The sequence below is a fragment of the Humulus lupulus genome, chromosome 6 (genome assembly GCF_963169125.1).
Source record: "Humulus lupulus chromosome 6, drHumLupu1.1, whole genome shotgun sequence".
NCBI lineage: Eukaryota > Viridiplantae > Streptophyta > Magnoliopsida > Rosales > Cannabaceae > Humulus > Humulus lupulus.
In genome coordinates this window covers 205,082,507-205,102,489 of record NC_084798.1, presented here as the reverse complement: position 1 = coordinate 205,102,489, position 19,983 = coordinate 205,082,507, and the positions used below count along the sequence as shown (strand labels likewise).

Here is a 19,983-nt window from a genome sequence, read left to right as displayed (position 1 = left end):
TCTAAACCTCATTCCCACCCTGGCGAGCACCTTGAGTGCCCCTAAACCTCTTCTCTGTACTGGGGGTATTGACTGTGTCTGTGGTCTTCCTTTTCGATCACTGGGGCCTCTGCCCCTACTAGACCCAGTAAACAAAGGTACCACCCTCCAAGCATCACGTCTAGCAGTGCTTTCACACCATATCTTGTCCTTTGCGCCCTCAGCAGTAAGGGCCTTCTCAACTACCTAAGCATATGTAGTAACTCCAAGAACTGAAGTGATTCTAAAATCCTGTGCTATCATAAGGTTTAATCCCCTAACAAACCGTTCTATTTTGGCCGCATCAGTTGGCACCAAGTGAGATGCAAACTTGACCAACCTATCGATTTTCAAGGCATATTCAGTTACAGTCATGTTGCCTTGAACCAAACTGGTGAACTCATCCACCTTCACAGTTCAGACCGCGTCATTATATTACTTTTCATCAAACAACTCTAGAAACTATTCCCAACTCATCAAAGCCACATTGCAAGTCTGAGAACAACCTCCCACCAAATACAGACGACCTCCCACAACATATAAGTGGCAAAGGCCACCCTGTCATTACCTTCCACCCTCATAAAGTCGAGGATGGAGGTAATCATACTCATCCACTACTCTGCCCTTAGTGGGTCTGGCGCTCCCTCAAAAGTAGGAGGATGTTGGTTTCTGAACCTCTCGTACGGTGGTTCCGATCTGTTCTCAACCTCTGGCTATCTCAGAATTGGTACCTCAACTGGTGGCACGGGTGGAGCAGGGTTCCCTGGTTGAACCTATTGTCTCAACTGTCTAACCTCTTCTTCATGCCTCATAAGTCTTGCTTGCATATCAGCAAACATCTACTGCCAGTTCTTAGGGGCAGGTGGAAGGTCCTTGTAACCCCCTGGATAGCCAAGACCGATACACTATATACTTAAAGAGGTGCAAGACTTGCTAATCAAGTCATTATTTTAAAAACGTGTCATTAAACATGTAAGAGCTAGGGTTAAAAAGGTTTTGGTCTCAAAAGACTCATTTTATATAATTAAACTGTTACATACACGGGATCCCAAAAGAAACAGAGTTAAAAGTAAGTTTCAGACTCCCAAAGGTACATGAGTAATCATTAGCCATACTAAGGCAAAATAGACAGTCTTTGGGTCTCGCGTCCCTGCCTAAACCTCAACTGTGGCGGCTGAGCAACTGGCCATGTACATTCCACTCACTGAGCTCTCCAATCAAGGCTGATCCAACTTGCCCTTGCCTTTACCTGCACCACGTAGCACCCGTGAGCCAAGACCCAGCAAGGAAACATCATATACAACACAATCAATGATATCAGACAGTTAATTCATCAAGCATGAACTCTCATCAAATAGTTCACAATAGACATTCAGCACATATACTCAGATTCAAGATGCAATCAATCACTTATATCACTCATATCACATAATATTCAGGGCTGACAACTTAGGTCGCACCCTCTGTTTATCCCACTGACTCCGACCCGCTTAAACCGAGCTCAGTGCATAATAAGCTCTCCTCGGTTACCAATGGCCGAGCCGCGCCCTGTGCGCTAGTGAAACCCTTGGCACCCTTAGGCCGTTGGTTCACTAAATGGCTTGCATGGCATAATACCAACTTTTCAAGCATTTACAATAGGGAACCCTTAGTCCCATCACATATATTCAACCAGGTACAGTTTTCTTACCTTTAATATTTACAGTTATTGAATTACGAGCAACGCCCCTCAAGCACGATCCGTTCTCGAGCCTAAGCCTTTATCACCTAGTCACAACCAAAGTATAGGGTTCCATTAATATTTAAATATAGGTTTCTGGTTACAAAACTAACTCCCGGGAATCTGAATTCCAGCAAGCATGTTGGTGAAACCAATCCCGAGCATACTAGACCACATTCCCATGCCTAAAATCCTCAAAAGTTCATGTGCACAACTAAGGGCTGCGGCCCATGAAGCTTAGTCGCAGCCCTAGCCTCAAAACAGAGCCAAGGACCAACCTGGACAAAGACACGCGCCGTAGCCCTTGCTTTGGGAGCTGCGGCGTCCACCCTTGGCCGAGCCTCCTTGGCCTTTCTTCATCCTAAGGCCGCAGCGCTCTAGAACAGAGCCGCAACCCTTCCCTTTGTGCCCAGAAAACCCACCATTTTAAAGCTCAAAACCTCAGCCAAAACCACCCTTAAGCTCCCTACTTCAACACCCAACAATCCCAACACTTTTAGTATGACTTAAACAACACAATTCCACAGAAAACCCAGCCCAACACACACTAGAATTCTCTTTTTAATTTATGAAACCCAAGAACATGAACACCCAAAACTAACCAGTCAAGAACTCAAATTCAAACCTCTAATTCATGGAGTAAATCTTAGCTTATTAACAGAACCTTTCCTCTATCCAAAGTCCAACTGATTCCCAAGTTTCCCAGCTCAATTCCACCCTAATCTATAATTGGACAGCACCTCAATAACCAGTTGACACACAAAGTTAAACTTCAGGAAAACACATGGATTAACCCTTACCTTAGTCTTGATTTAGTCTTGGATTGTTTACTGAGCTAAGCCTCTAAATTCCCCATGAATTCCTCTGAATTCCCAGCAATCTACAGCTCCAATTTCTCAAGAATTTTCCTTTGTTTTTCCTCTTGAATGTTTCTTGAGTGTTCCTTGAGAGAGAAGTCTAATTGAGGAAGGAAATAAGTCGGTTTATTTTCCTTCTAAGGGCTTCCTTATGTTTATCTTACCCGCTAAGTAAATTCCCAAGGCTCGGGGTGCCGGAACCGTCCCCGAGGGCAGAATGGTAAAATTCTCCAGTATTCCCACCTAGATTTCCTAACCTCAAATATATCTCCATATATTTATTTTCATAACCCGATAGTCCAAAGCACTACCCAATACTTAAAATACCCCCGACTTATCCAAAGTCAGCTGTTAAGCCCTGTTGTGACTTTTCCCCGCTAACTAGCCCTAGGATCACCTTGAGTCGTGCTCTGCAAACCTACCCACATAATAATGTGGTTCTCACATTTATCACATATATATATATATATCATATTATCATAAAAACATTACTAAACATATAATTACACATTTAAATCACATAATAATCCAATAATGCCCTCCCGACACACTAATCAAGGCCCTTATGCCTCATTAGCGAATTTGGGTCGTTACAGTCCTGACCATGATTATCATCTCTAGCCTTGATATCATTGCTGGCTAGTCGCATTGATCACCTTGGAGGCATAACTCCTCAAGTATATCTGGTTCTTGAGGTCATACAGAAAGAAGAGGAAGGAGATGATGGTTGAACTGATTTATCGAGGTCACTTTTAACAGGTGTCGCCGCTAAAAGTTGCCGTCAATTAAAAAAACAACACTGTTAATATGCAGATAACTATTAGCGGCGACTACAACAGCGTAGTCGCCGCTAATAGTAGCATATCAAAAAGTTAACCACCCATTTTTCCCACAAAAAATTCGTACAACATTAGCAGCAACAAGTCGCTGCAAATAATCAGTTTTTATTTGATGCAACCATCAGTGGGACATATATTCTCAAGTAGCGACGACAGTGTCGCCACTGATAACTCCCCAAAATAAAATTTTAATAGCGATAGTTATCAGCGGCGACCTATTATGAGCGGCAACCTTGTGTCGCTGTTGAAAGACATTTTTCTTGTAGTGGTCAACAACTGTACAACAATCTTCGAATTGAAAGAATTGCTTATAAGAATTTATTCGTGCCTTATTTTACTTAGTGTGCTCTTATTTATTATCCTTGATTTCTTTTCTTTAATAATTTTTTTTATTTGAACATTTTAATTTTGAAAGGAAGGAAGGAGTGGTCATGGACTTTCTTTGTAGTTTAAATTTTTATGAGCTTTATGTTTATGGTTGTAGAGTTATATTTATTATGGTTGTAGTTAAGTTAACTAGTTATGTACTTTATGGATTTTATGTTTGTTTATGGTTGTATTTTGGGACTTTTGACATTTTTATGTTTGTAATTTGGACTTTGTACATTAGGTAATAGATAATATGTAAGTGATTGGACTTTTGACTTTTTGTATAAGTGTTTTAGCATATTACTTTTGTAGTTTGTTTCTTGAAATGCATTAAAATCACATTTCTTTTCTAATTTCTAATTTTCTATAAACTAATGTTTCATGATTATATGTGTTTTCAAAATTTTGACCATGGCCAAATTTGTAAAAAAATCACTTTGAAACTTTAAAAATTAAAAAAAATGGTACTTTTGAAAAATTTGTACCAATGCTCATTTTTGGTCCAAAGCCTAATTGACCCAGCCCAACCCAAAACTTGACCTGACCAAACCTAAAACCTGAAACCGAACAAAACCCAAAAATTCAGACCGAATTCGGTACTACTTTTCTCCACCAAAAACCTACAAAACTAGAACCTGAGGCACTCGAAACCCAAAAATCTGACTTGTGTGCACCCCTATCTAGAGCCAGTCTAATGTTGGGTCACGATCCGAGTAGAGTTCGGACTCGGAGGCAGGTTCCAGAGTTGGGTCTCATAGCTGGGTCAAATGCAGGATCGAGATCTGGGTCGGGTTCGGGCTCGGAGGCAAGTTCCAGAGCAGGGTCACATGCTGGGTCAAGGACCGGGCCAAGATCAGGTAAAAGCAACGGACATGGGGAAGTTCAAGGGAGTGGTCGTGGTTCTAGAAGTGGTGGTGGTGGTCAAGGTAATGGTAGAGGGGGCGGCTCCGGTGACGCCTCCGGCGACGGTGGTAGCTATGGTGAGGGTTATGGCGGAGGAGGCGATGATTTTATTTTGAAAGAAAGGCCAAGACATGCAAGACATATATATGATGAATAAAGCTACAAATTAATAATATAGAATATATTGACTAAATTTTCATATCATACATTATATAATATTATATGATCACCATTTTAATTTTATGCGTGGCATAGATAAATTAGTAGATGGTGTGTTATAATTGTAGTTTATATTTTCTGTAACAATGTTATGCTTTTAATATATATGTTGGTCTGGCTAGCTAGCTCAAGTATTCGATCGAGGGCGAAATAACTTTATATATATCTTCTTTGTATTTACATGTTTATATTTTTTGGAATAATAATAACAACATTAATATTCTACGTTTATATATATATATATGTTTGCAGGTAGCTAGATTTTATTCATGTAGCACTTCTATTATACATTAGCTCAATGTTTCGTAATCCGCCGTGTGTGTATATATATATATTAAAATGAGCTAATATGCATGATCTAAGAGAAGCAAAATTATATATAAAATAATATTGAATGGATCATTAAAAGAAGAATTTGGCCAAAAATTAAGATACATTATGATAAAATAAAATTTCCATTGAAGAGAAGCAAATGAAATATTTTCATAAAAATTCTCCTAGAATCGAGAACGAGGAAATCCTAATTAATTCAAATTTTTTCTTTTTGGAATGAAATTTTTTACGGAATCCCCATGAATAAAATCAAACATTAGACAAATAGATATCCAAATTGTCCTTTTAAATGGTGATCTTGATAAAGTTGTCTATATGAACAACCACCTGGTTTTATAGACCTCACCAAACCAAATCATGTATGCAAGTTATCAAAAGCTTTGTATGGCTTAGAACAAGCCCCAAGGGCTTGGTTTTTGAAACTTAGCCATGCGTTACAACAATACAAATTTATGTGTTCTAAGCTTGACAATTCACTTTTTATTTTGTATGTAGCAACATATTCAATCTACCTCCTCATATACGAAGACGAGATATCATCATTACAAGTAGTGACTCTCAGCAGCTGCAAGCATTCATGATCAACACATTACACAATTTGTTTGCTCTTCGTGATTTGGATCCACTAATCCATTACTTTCTTGGCATGGTTGCATCTGTCACACTCGATCGGTCTGATTCATCTCAATCAACACAAGTACATTTTTGAGATCTTCTTTGAAGTGTTGATATGCTTGGTGTCGAAGCTGCACCAACTCTTAGCAGCATTGGCAAACTCTCCTCCTAAAATGATGGCACACCCCTTTCGGATCCCACTAAATAAAGGCTTTCTACAGTATATTACGATTACGAGGCCAAATATCTCTTTTGCAGTCTACCAAGAACATGAAAGCTACTAACACAACAAAGACCTAAGTTACATATATCCTATATAGTACGTGTCTTCTGTTCTTTATATGTATATATATATATTTATATAACAAAAAAAGAGAGACGTGGGTGGTCAACGAAAACTGTAAAATAATAATGTGTGTGCCACTCCAGTCTCCACTACTGTGAGTAGTGGACACCAATTGGGTCGGCGACATCCTAAACACTTGTCCAAACCATATCTAAATCTTCATTCACACTTCTCCAACTTTTGCACTTCTTCTCTCTCTTTCTCATCCACAAAATTTGGACATTAATTTATAAAAAAAAAAATGCAACCACTTACTACTACTACTACTACCACTACGTACTAACCTCAACTCCATTGCTTAACGAACAAATTATTGTTCTATTAAATAAAAGATTAAGGTTAATATCTCCCACTCCCACCAATATTATATGGATATGTATGTCACATGCATAGCCAGCTAGCATGAATAACAGCTATAAATAGGAGATGAAATCGTTCCAAATTTATATACAACTCAAATATATCATACACAGCTTAAATTCTTCCTCTCATCTTTATCTTATTAAGTTTGTGACACATCTTTATTTGGTTTCCATTAATTGTCGTTGTTATATACGAGAAAATGGTTTTATTTAGGCCACTTTCTCTCCTGGCTCTACTAGTTGGAGTGTTATTGGTCGTTACTGAATCCGAAAGCCGGATTGCAAGGAAGGATCTGGGTCTGGATCTCGGTGGTGTTGGAGTCGGAGTCGGAGCAGGTATCGGGTTAGGCTTGGGAGGCGGAGGTGGCTCAGGAGCTGGGGCTGGAGCTGGGTCCGGTTCCGGTTCTGGGTCAAGCTCGTCATCATCATCAGGGTCTGGTTCAAGTTCATCAGGTGGGTCTGATGCAGGCTCTGAAGCCGGCTCATATGCTGGGTCAAATGCAGGATCGGATTCCGGGTCGGGTTCGGAGGCAGGTTCAAGATCCGGATCTCATGCTGGGTCAAATGCAGGATCAAGAACCGGGTCGGGTTCGGGTTCGGAGGCAGGTTCCAGAGCAGGGTCTCATGCTGGGTCTAGGGCCGGGCCAGGATCAGGCAGAAGCGAAGGACATGGGTCGGCTCAAGGGAGTGGTCGTGGTTCCGGACGTGGTGGTGGTGGTCAAGGTTCTGGCGGCGGGGGCGGCTCCGGAACCGGTGATGCCTCCGGCGAGGGTGGTGGCTATGGTGAGGGTTATGGTGGAGGAGGCGGTGATTGAATTGGGAAAGGAAGGCCAAGACATGAAAGAGATGATGATGAATGAATAAAGCTAGAAATTAATAATATAGAATAATGACTAATTAAGTTTTCATATCATATATTATATAATATTATATGATCACCATTTTAATTTTATGCGTGGCATCAATAAATTAGTAGATGGTGTGATGAACTTTTAGTAGAACTGTGTGTTATAATTATAGTTTATATTTTCTGAAATAATGTTATGCTTGTAATATATAGGTTGGTCTAGCTAGCTATGGCTCAAGTACTCGAGGGCGAAATATATAGCTTTATCTTCTTTGTATTTACATGTATTCTTTCTAATAATAATATTCCAACGTTTATATATCTATCTCTTTTTAATGTTTGTACGTAGCTAGATTTTATTCGTGCAGCAGTTCTTATACATTAGCTCAATGTTTCATAATCCGCCATATATTAAAATGAGCAAATATTTATAATCTATCTTTATTTTGAAGTATATTGGATGACTTTGAAGTATCTTTAAAAACTGAAAAGAATGAATCAAGTAATTGGCCCATGCAAAATCATCTTGATGTAGAGCTATGTGAAAGAGTTTTAAATGAATTATATATCATCACCCTTAGTTTTAAATCTCTCTTTTAAAATATTATGTTAAAAATACACGAATTGCTAGGCAAGTTTTAGAGATCATTGCTTTACAAATTATCGGATGTATCGCATATAAAAAAAAAAGGCATTGTTTTTTCATTTAAGCTATCTCTGAATCAGAAACAAAATCATGAAAATGTGTAGATGCTCTTGGGATTAATTGATGTTACAATTGAGAGAGTTAAGTAAACCTTTTAGCTTAATATTAATTAGTTTTTATATAGATCTGAGTCTGTCGATTGATCAATTAATGATAATTCAAATATATACTGTACTAATACTAATAAGATATCCCATGAAATATATATAGGAGTGATATGTATATATAATCACCACACCAAAAATAAAAAGTAAAAAGAAAGTAGTTTATGCCATTTTATTAAGGATAATGTCTTGGTTATAAAAACTTAATATTACTCACAATGTGTTGCTAAATAATTTTAGTCAATGGCGGATCCAGCTAAGTCCTAGGGCTACAGCTGCTTCTCTAATCTTTTTAATAGATATTTATTTAATTTTATGTATTAGTCCTTAATTTATATATTTATATTAATATGTAGTCCTTCTAACATGTAATTTTTCTGTTTTATGCTTCAGTTTATATATTTTTTTGATTGCATGCATGTTCTTTGTTAATTTTTTTCATATATTTATTAATTATACAATTAATTACTTCACAAAAAATTATACTTTATAATTACTATTTTTACAATGTTTTAGAGAAGACAAAATTATATATACGTACGTTGATGTTTTTCAATAATAAATTCGTATTTTTTATGAATAAATTTTGTTGTGAATAAAGTATTCATCTTTTTTAGTGTACTATTATTAGAGAAACAATTTTGCTGGTTATAAGTGATAGTTAATTGTTAGAATTATATTCTATAATTTTGCTGGTTATTATATGTTAACCTTTTAACATATAATCGATCATATTCTAGAATTTTCTAGTATATATAACATGTGCCTAGCTTTGCTACGTGCCACAATTATTTTCCACTACCTTAATTAGTATACATATATATCTAGATTATCGTTTAGCTAGCAACACATATAATGTGTCATCCTCTAATATTATTGATTTTGTACTAATCAATATAACTAATTGCACCACAAATTTGTTAACACACTGTGTATATGGTACATAAAATATATTTATATATGTGATGGATCATGATTTCTCTTACCATAAAACTTTGAGCTGTGAAGCATACCAATTAATTACACTCCACTAGAGTAAGTGGAGTTGCAAAGCGTGATAAGAAAACATGGGTCGGCTACACAATAATGTCCCCAAACTCTGCTAGCTGACATCTCCACTCAAAAACTATTGATGATCCTTAACTCTAACATTTGTAACATGTGTTACGTGTAACCATAATTTGCATGCCACATGTCCCACGATAATCTACAGTTCATTATATACACGCTTACTCCTACGTATTCTCTTGCTATAAAATGCCTCCATAACTCTCATTATTCTTATATCATCATAAAACTCATCACTGCGTACAATAATATATATTTATCTATTCACTTCTTCAAACATTCCTACTTACAAAACATTGCGTTATATATTTGTGTGGCCCTTTTGAAGAAAAAGATGGCGTCTTTGAAGTGCTTGTGGTTCATAGCTTTGCTTGTGTCGAGCTTGTTCATGGCGTCCGAGAGTCGAATAGTGGCCAGAAAAGAGTTGGGATTGGACCTTGGCGGGGTGGGGATTGGCATAGGAACTGGGATAGGGATTGGGTTGGGTGGAGGAGGTAGTGGCAGTGGTGCTGGAGCGGGTTCGGGTTCTGGGTCCGGGTCGGGGTCAAGATCTTCGTCGAGTTCCAGCTCCTCCTCTTCGTCGTCAAGCTCAGGGTCGGGCGGCGGTGCTGGGTCAGAAGCGGGTTCTTCTGCTGGTTCGTATGCCGGGTCGAGGGCTGGGTCGGGATCCGGTCGCGACGACAACGGAAAGTGAGTGTAATAAATACAATATCAATGATTACAAAAACTATGTAATATATTATTAATAAATAAGAAGAGGAGTACCTACTTGAATTCATGAAGATTTCTAGTTTTTCTATTATTGTATTTTTATTTATCGAAGGAGTGAGTATTACCTGACCTACCTAGCTTATATTGTTTTTGGTTATATAAACCTTTGATGCTAATTCGAATTTAGTTTATAATGTTCTGTGTCATTATTTTCTTTAATGAATATTGTTTAATAATGTTAATGAGATTGTTTCACAAATTGTCTTTGGATGATTTTTTGGTATTTGGATGTTTTTGAGCAACTTTTTTTTAAATTGTGTATATTGTAGATATTTAAAGTATTTTGGAAATTTAAAAAAAAATTATTAATAATTTATAATGTCAAAAACAAAGTTTAAATATGCTACTTTTCACGTGCATAAAATAAAATAGTTACACGTGCAACAAATTATTTGAATCATATTTTTAATACTATAAATTATTTATAATTTCCTAAAAATTTACATGATGTTCTAAATAAAAACAATGTACATAATCATAAAAAAAAATATGCCAAAATCATATGCATTATAGAATTTCCTTGCTATATATACGATATCCATATCCATATGCATATATGATAAAAAGTTACTTTAGTTGTCTATAAAAAATATGAATGAATCAAACAATTTTATAATAGACAAGCTAGAAGAAAAGTAAAGAACACACAAGGATTTTTACAAGGTCTACTAAATAAATCAGCTACTCATTGTGTTACAAAGACCAAGGTAAAATCTTTCACTATATCAAATCATGTTCTTTACAAATTACTATCTCAAAACACTAATTTGCTAAAGAACAAATGAAACACATAGAAAGAATTACATTCACCCACTATTGATTCTCCTACTCAATTTTCTTACTTCTACATCCCTTAGAAGTAGTGTGGAAATCCCTTCAACACCTTCTTCTGAAATCCCTTCAGAAATTTTAGAACAAATCCATTTGTTCTACTGCTTCAAGAATATTGAACTCAACTCCATGAATGAAGCTTCAAACCCTAACAAACACCAGCATCAAAGACAAGACATTAAAACCAAGAAGACAACAACAAAAACTCTGTGAAAAATTTGTTCGTTAGTTCCAGGTCCAAGACCCAAAACAACTTGTATATATGTTCAGCTAACTAATCCTAACAGAACAATTAATTAACATATGCTTAACAAGAATTAGTTAAAGCTAACTAAAACTTATCCTAGGTGGCAAGTGAAAATACTGAGATCACTAGATGCAACAAACACACAGTACATATGCATCTGGGATCCTGATTTGCCATTCGAAAAAACACCTGCACAAAACATAGTTCTTCATGATCAATGAACAAAACAAAGCACACAAGCAACAATCATTATCAGAACTAAAATCAGAAAAGAACCATGTCAAGTGAAAAACACAATTGTTCAAATAACACAAACCAAACTAAAACTAACCAGAACAGAATATAAAGGAAGACAACAAAATTCATGAAAACATCAAAAGATATGAGAAGCCTAATAATCTATCACTTCACCCCCTCGATGATCATAATCAAAGAACAATTTTCTTGAGACGGGGTTTGTTCTTCATAGAATGCCTTGGTGGAGTTTCAGATGAATAAGGAGACGACCGAGATTTCTCCCCCTGAATTGGCGACTCCCCCTGAATATTAGGATTTGGTGAACAAACTATATCTTATGGAGGACACAACTCCCCCTTAATTGCAGGCACATCAGAGACTATATTTATCGTTGGAGCTGTAAAGAGAAACAAAGCTTATAGGGCTCTTAGAAAATGTTAGTGATATAAGCTCTCCCTTAAGAAAGTGTTTGGCACAAAAAAATTGAACAACAAAACAAATCCCTTACTTAAAAAAAAAATCAATGAACACGGTCTAACAAACAAAACAAACAAATATCAATTTTTTTCATAATTTAAAAGTAGGTCAAAACAAACAAGCATTTAAATATACATGTAACCACAAACAACCAAAAAAAAAAAGATATTTTTCACAAAAAGAATGCACACTAACCTCATGTTCACAACAGATAGGACAAAAAATGAAACTCTGTTTAAAATAAAATCAATAGCCAACAATTGTAAGAATATGTTATGATTCATAAGATATCATAAAGCAAAGCTCTTAAAATGGATTGTGAGATAAAACATCACCCATTTTGTTCAACAAGATTTTTAAGTCTAAATTTACCTTATGTGTGTGCACTTAACCTCATGTGAGCCAGAGTTATGGCTCACTCACTCCTGATGTTTTTTTGTTTTTGAAAATGTCGATTTATTAATGTATCACTCATTAAGTTTTACAAAGTAATCAACTCTGACTTCCACTCCTTTCTAGTGATGTAGCCATCTCCCTTAGTAAAAAAAGAATATTAAGAAGAATGAGCAAACTTCTCAAAGCATAAATTTTCAAAAGGGCAGCTCTTCCCATTGCTTCCTAAAATGGTAGCCGTTTTAGCTGAGACAAATAAAGACTCAAATCAATCTTGGAAGAATGAGAGATGGCAAGTACCTTTCAACTAGAGGATGACATGAGAAGCAACAACTGAACCACAAAACAAACAAACAAAACACTACAAGAAATCTGATCTTTACCTACCAATATTTTACCTACCAATATATATTGGTAGGGAAAGTAATGTTTTGCCTACCAATATTTTTTGGTAGATAATATTAGTAGGTAAATGCTCGTCCATTATATTATAATTCGGAACATAGCTTTACCTACCAATAATATCAGTAGGTAATGATCTTTACCTACGTATATTATGGAGGGAAATTTTTTAACCATTCCCGCTCAATTTTCCCCCCGTTTTTTATTTTTATTATATTATTTTATTATTATAAATGATTATTTGGAAGCTTATGTGGAGTAAATAGTATGATGTGTACACATTGTATAACATGTGGCATGCCACGTGTGTACATAGTTGGAAAAAATATAAATAAAATATATTTATAATATATTTTAATTATATTATATATAAAAAACATTTTTATTAAAAATTTATTTATTTATTTATATAAATAGATTAGGGTTGTATCAGCCGCCCCCTAAATTTTCTTCTCTCTGTTATTCTCTCCAATCCATCCCTTCCCACCATTGTCGTCCTTTCTCCCTCCCTTTGCTTTGCTTTTACCTTGAGTGGTTGCCTAGTTCTCTGTAGAGTCCAAGAACTTTACTTAGCTAGTTAGATAGTAGTATAATAGTAATAGTTGTAGTATTTTTATGACTGTGGATTTTGGTTCAGACCGGGATTTAATTGGACACTCATAGTAACACTTGTAGATTTTCTAAGTTTAACCTATAGTTTAAGAATATTAGTTTTAACCTAAGGTTTGATTAATATGACTGATATTGATGGTGATATTTATTATATTATAAGGTTTAGATAGACCCAATAAGAAAGTAACACTTGTCATGTGTATGTTTAATGATAATTAAGTATTTTTGAGGAATAAGTTTATTAAGATTAAAATTTGAATATCCTAAGGTCTGTCAGCAGCTTTGAAAACGTTAGAGGACTTAGTCAAGGCTGTTTACTCAATTCAAATTAAGCTGAAAATGTGCAATTTCATGTTTAAATATTCAGCGTATGCTGATATATTGCAGTATGGGGATACGAAAAATACGTAACTTCGCACGATCACCTCGACGAGCCTAGGGCATGCTAGCCCAGGTGATATATCACCTACAAGGGGCGATATATCGACTCCCTTGTTATAATTTTGAATGTTTTTGAAAACGTTCTCATTTTAATCTTTAAGCTCTTGATAAGTCCAGCATCTTTCTGACCGAGACTTTAGCCTCTGCTGAACGATAATTCAAATATTTCTCACTTAAAAAGCCATTATTTTATTCAAGTTAAATGAAGATCTTTTCATTCTTGAACTCTATAAATAGAACCTAGTACCCAACCATTTATTCATTCATCAAGCTAAGTTCAGAGGCTGCAAGCTGCTAGGTTATTTTTGAGAGTGTAAACACTTGGGTTGGGGATTTTAAGCTTAATCATTATAAGCTTACCAAACACTTGAGAAGTAAGGTCTATAGCACATTTCTGTTCAAGGTTTAGATTGGTCATAGAAGCATTCAAGGTATTCCAAACTCTAGTTCATTTTGGTATTGTTTTTTTTTAAGTTCTTATAGTTTTCTACTCAGCACCCTAACTTTATTCTTTGTTCTTGGTTAGGAAATCTAAGATCTTGAACATAAGGTTCTTGGTAAGTATCTTTCAATGGTATAGTTCTTTTATTAATTTCATCCCCTTTTCTTTAAGTATACTCACCCTTTCATTGATGGTTTTTAGGAGTGTTCCAAAGTCCCAAACCTGTTCTCATATCCCGGTACTTTTGGCAAGGAAAATAGGATAGGATTTTATATGTTATGTTATGTGTTATCTTATGATTTAAGTGTTATGTATATGTTATAATATGTATTTCTGTAGACTTGGGCATATGACCTGTATAACTAAGAAGCCCCAATAAATTTATGGGCATATGACTTGCTTAGCTAGCAAGCCCCACAAATCTAATGGGCATATGACTTGTTTAGTTTATGAGACCCCAAGTAATAATGGCCATTATAGTATATGTGACATATGTTATGATATGTTTTAGTATATGTTGATATGAATATTATGTATACGATTTATGTGTTAGATTTTCCTTGCTGGGCATTAGGCTCACCCCTTTATGTTTATAATTGCAGGAAAATAGCTTTGGTGGTGGGAAAGGTTCTTGAAAGCTTGGTGATAACTCTACAAAATAGAGTTATTTTACCACTTTTTATGTGCTAATTGTTGCTTAATTCTTGAGTTTTTAATTGATTTATTAAGTTTTTAAGTAATTTTGAATTTATTAAGTTTATTTTGATTTTATATATTTTTGTGTATTTTTATAGTTGTTTTGTTGTAAAATATTGTAGCTAATTATTTAAATTATTGTTGTTTAGTTTGGGGTAAAAAAATGTTGTATTATTGAATTTAAATGTTAAATATAAATTAAGTTATAATTAATATTTTCAAATAATTAAATTAATTTATTTTATAATTGAAAATATTTTATTGTGATTTATTTTATGTTTATTTTGTAGGGATTTTATTGTATTTTTGTGTTTGGAAAAAATGATAGAAAGCAAGAAACGAAAAGAGAAATTGTATTATTGAAATACCATAAAGATGCCCAGCCAAAGCCCCTTGCCAACCCAAGGCCCACGAAGGATCCCTACACCACCTGAAGCACATCATGCCAAAGTGGCCTGCTTCCTACGCCTGCCAGCAAACCACCCAAGGCTTTTCTCCTCAGCCAACACCATCACCTGATGAATGCCCAGCCGAATTCACACTGCCAGCAGCCATCCCATGCATGCCTCAAATTCTTGAGCCCAACAATGTCTATTTGTCCTTGTGTCTAAAAATGCCATATTTTTACCCCATTTTCTACACATTTTACCCAAAAACATAATTATTACACCCTATAATTTATCCCTATTTTCCATATTATAATTAATTAATTTAATTTAATCAATTTAATTAATTTAAATTGATTATTTTAATACCACTTTTTTGGCTATAAATAAGGGAATTTGGTGTCCATTTTAAGGGGGGAGGTTACTATACCATAATTTCTACACATTCAAAACCTCTCAATTCTCTTCATCTTCTTCTTCTTTTTGGTTATTTTCTATGTATTTTTAGAGGAAAAATTTGGGGGTTCATCCTCCAAATTTTCCTATTTATGTTGTAATTTTTAGTTTGTATTTGCTATTCTAGTTATGTGTTTCTAATCTTTTTAAGATTATTAAGGTGATGATGAAACAATATGTAATTAGATAGTGTTTATTTTGTATGTTGATTTCCCATTTTGTGCAACAAAGTTTATGGAATTTTCTTATTCAAATATCTTCTTTCATCTTAAATATCATGTATTTTGGATTGTTAGCACATATTTACACTTTGTTCTTCATTAGTGCAAAAACATAATATTCTTTGTGTAAGATGTGTCATTAAATTGTACACATCCATGCTTAGAACAAAAATATTATGTTTTTCCTTATAAATAATGTTCATTGATTTATTTGTTATTTCATTAGATTGATTTACACTAAATGCTTTGAAATTATAATTTAGAAAATTGAAGAAAAATCCTATCTTTTTAGAATTAATTTGTGGTTAAAATTATAAATCTATTTTGAAAATGATAGTTTGATTTATTTTAACTATCACTAAAACTTGGGAATCAATGTACTTATAAATATTATTGAACTTATATTTTGTGGATTCTATTATCTTAATAATCTTATTTTACTATCTTGATTTTTACTTTTAATTTATATTTATATATATTGTTTTTAATTTCTATATTATTGTCTGTTATTTTATTTCATTATTAAAAAAATCACATCAATCTTTGGAACTAGGTTAGAATTTATTAATTTTGGTTTAAAATAATTTTCTTTTCGATTTTAAGACAACTCCTTTGGGTTTGTTATCCTTGCTTACATGATCACTATTCTATATGAACGATTCGTGCGCTTGCGATTTATAAATATTTAAAACATACCCGTTTTGGGTCCATCACTTGGGGATGTGTATTGAGGCGGGATGGAATCGATGGACCGAGCATTCGATTCGAGGATGAAGTCTCTTTAAATTTTATATGTATTTTTCCGCACTTTATTATGTAATCCATTTTATTTAAAATTATGTTATGTTTTCTTTTAAAAACAATGGGATCCCATATCCTACTTTAAATTTTATGTAGTTTAACATTTGTTTTACAAGTTTTTAATGAAGTTATGATTATTTCACTTGTAAGTACTTTAAAAATTAGTGTCTATGTATAGTAGTTATTAATGGTCCAAAGTCTAGAGTAGTTGGGTCATTACAGTTGGTATCAGAGCAAACGGTTCATTCGCATGAAGTTCTCCTCGATACACACACTCAAAGCTCCGAATCTGACCGCCAAGTAAGTATTTAAGTTATAGTTATTTTTCTTATGTGTATAGCTAACAATTTTAGTATTTATGTTTTCAGCTAAGTATGAACGGAGCATTAACCAATGAGGATATCCGAGCCATTAAGGCTTTAAAAAGAATAAGAGAACCAAGAAACACCGTAGGAGCACTAGAGAGAATCACTCGAAGACTGCTTTTGTTCCACAAAGAAATAGGTCACCTTCAAGAGTCTAAGCAAATTATGATGAGAGCAATGGAAAATACATTTTAATAATTAGACTATTTAGAGATTTTCATCCCGTAATTGTAGCCTTAGAGGAAATATGGGAAATAATGGACGATGAAGACGAACTGCCAGTAGCAATGCGATATTACTTTCTCTTAGTTAGGTTCACTGCAAAATCAAAATTTCAGTTTACAAATGAGCAAAAACATAGGATTTTTACGAACCTTCCTGGAGGACATTTTGAGGCACATGATAATGAAGATTGTGAAGAGATAGATGATGATATGCTAGATGAAGGATTAGATGTAGAAGATCCTGATTTTTAGAATAGTTAGTTTTCATTGTTTGTTTTATTTATTGTTCGTTTTATGGTTGTAATAAGTGAAAAACTATTTTCCAAATTAATATCATGTTATTTTGTTATCATGTTATTTTGTTATCATGTACGAGTTTGATTTTTATTTCGCAATCATAATAAATAATAAATAATGACTAAGTTTGGTGAGGGTGGATACAAATCAATGAACCAAGTTTCTACATTGAGAGTTAGGGGGCCATAGTAGTGGGAACGATTTTACTAATCCCAGCCCTCCCTCAATATGGTTAACTTTGGAACAAAGATGAGTTTCGAGCTTGAGAATTAAGTCATATAGGATGATTAGAAACAAACTTAGAAAATAAAGATGGCTTGTTTTTCTAAATATAGAAACCCACTCTAAAAATAAAGAAGACTTATATAAATTTTTCATAAGAAGTCATAATCAATAGGTCTGAGATATGTTTGTCTTAGAATAATTTTTTGCCTTAGAGCCTATTAGGTAAAGTTCTAACATGTTTTCTTTCAACTGTTAGAACTCTGCTAAAATGTCGCTCCGAAGATCTGCACGCACCAACGGGAACGCCTTCAATGCTGCTCCAGTGAGTAATGAAGCCCCTCCAGTTCGCAGAAGGGGAGTGCGTGCTACTGCCAGCCATAACGTGCTGACACCGCTAGCTGACAACAAGTCGACGGACTTTTGCAGCAGCAACGACAACAGGCTCAGCCCCAGACTCAGCCTCCGCCTCAGCCGTAGCCGCAGCCACAGCAAATGGCCTCAGCACCCCAACAAGTTGATCCATTTGGGGGATGGCCAGTGGAAAACTACGCGTTGTATCCAGTACAACACATGGAGCCAGTGTATGAGAGGTTTCGCAAACAGCACGCTCCAAACTTCGAATGGACTACAGACCCCTTTGAAGCAGAAGAGTGGCTAAGGAATGTGGAGCCAATTCTGATGCACATGAATCTCAATAATGCAGACCGTATATCCTGCATCTCGTCATTGCTCAAGAAGGATGCCAAGATATGGTGGGACTTGGTCCAGCAATCGCATGATGTTGCCACCATGACATGGACTCGATTTGTGGAGCTGTTCCACAAGAGGTATTATAATTCGGCAGTACTCGCTTCAAGAGTTGAGGAGTTCGCCAACTTAAAGCAAGGTAGTTTATCAGTAGCAGAGTATGCTCGACAGTTCGACCGCCTAGCAAAGTTCGCATCTGAGATGGTTCCAACTAATTTTATGAGGGTGAACTAGTTTGTTAGAGAACTTCGACCAAAGATCGAGATGGGGGTTAAGCTAGCAAACCCAGGAAATACTACGTATGCCGACGTTCTTGGGACGACAATAGAAGTAGATAGGCTGCAGGCTAATGTAAGTAAAGAGGAAGCCAGTAAGCCTGAGCCTAGACAGAAGGGTCAACCTCAGCCTAGTCAGAACAACAACTATAATAGAAACCATCAGTCCAGTAATAAAAATAATGGTCAGAAGAGAAGGCATCCTGATAACAAGCAATCTGACAGCGATAAGAGGGCACAGACAAATAATGGAGGAAATAGGCCGGGTTATGTGGAATACCCGCCATGTGCTAAGTGTCAGAAAAAACATCCTGGAGAATGTCGCGCAAGCACCAAGGAATGTTTTAACTATGGTCAGGAAGGACACCGAAAAAGAGATTTTCCTCAGTGCAAGCCAGAAGGGAAGAAGGGCGACAAGATGGTTCCTGCTAGGGTTTTTACCTTAACCCAAGGAGAGGCTGATGATAGAAATAGAGTGGTCACAAGTCAGGTTTCTATCCTCAATAACATATGCTCTGTATTATTTTATTCGGGAGCCACTCATTCGTATATCTCGTTAGGAATGATAGAAAAACTAGACAAACCCTGTGAAAGATTTAGAACTAGGTTTGTAACCAAGTTGCCTTCGGGCAAAGTAGTTCTATCATCACGGATAGTACGAGGCGAACCGATCAAGATTGAGGATGTAGAACTAGAAGGAGACCTGATAGAATTTGTGATCAAGGACTTTGACGTAATACTAGGCATGGACTGGCTAGCATGGCATGGCGCAACCATCGACTGCAAACGCAAGAAGGTGATGTTCGAGACTCCTGACGGCCAGAAACTATGCTTCATGGGACAAGCTTCAGGATTGCGCACCCCGTTAGTATCATCTCTCAAAGCTCAAAGAATGATGGCAAAAGGATGTCAAGCATTCTTAGCCAGCATCACGGATGTAGTAAAGGAGACATCACTTAAGGTTGGAGACGTCCGTATTGTAAAAGAATTCCCAGAGGTATTTCCCGATGACTTGCCAGGATTGCTGCCAACTCGGGAAATTGACTTCACGATAGAATTAGTACTAGGCACTGAGCCTATCTCTGAGGAACCATACCGGATGGCACCTACGGAACTCAAGGAGCTAAAGAC

At 35.7% G+C, this 19,983-nt stretch overlaps 3 protein-coding genes across 3 annotated transcripts; all 3 read left to right on the top strand.

Annotated features, from left to right (window-relative positions):
• Positions 1–4,497: 4,497 nt before the first annotated feature.
• LOC133785885 (uncharacterized) lies at positions 4,498–4,863 on the top strand. Its single transcript, XM_062225101.1, has one exon. The coding sequence runs from the start codon at positions 4,498–4,500 to the stop codon at positions 4,861–4,863; it is 366 nt and encodes a 121-aa protein (XP_062081085.1).
• Positions 4,864–6,659: 1,796 nt separating this feature from the next.
• On the top strand, positions 6,660–7,749 carry LOC133783025 (cell wall protein IFF6-like). The gene has a single exon (XM_062222543.1). It carries the CDS (start codon positions 6,782–6,784, stop codon positions 7,394–7,396), a length of 615 nt encoding a protein of 204 aa, XP_062078527.1. The 5' UTR covers positions 6,660–6,781; the 3' UTR covers positions 7,397–7,749.
• A 1,763-nt stretch (positions 7,750–9,512) lies between these two features.
• On the top strand, positions 9,513–10,259 carry LOC133783024 (GPI-anchored hemophore cfmA-like). Its single transcript, XM_062222541.1, has one exon. It carries the CDS (start codon positions 9,641–9,643, stop codon positions 9,998–10,000), a length of 360 nt encoding a protein of 119 aa, XP_062078525.1. The 5' UTR covers positions 9,513–9,640; the 3' UTR covers positions 10,001–10,259.
• The last annotated feature ends 9,724 nt before the right edge of the window (positions 10,260–19,983 follow it).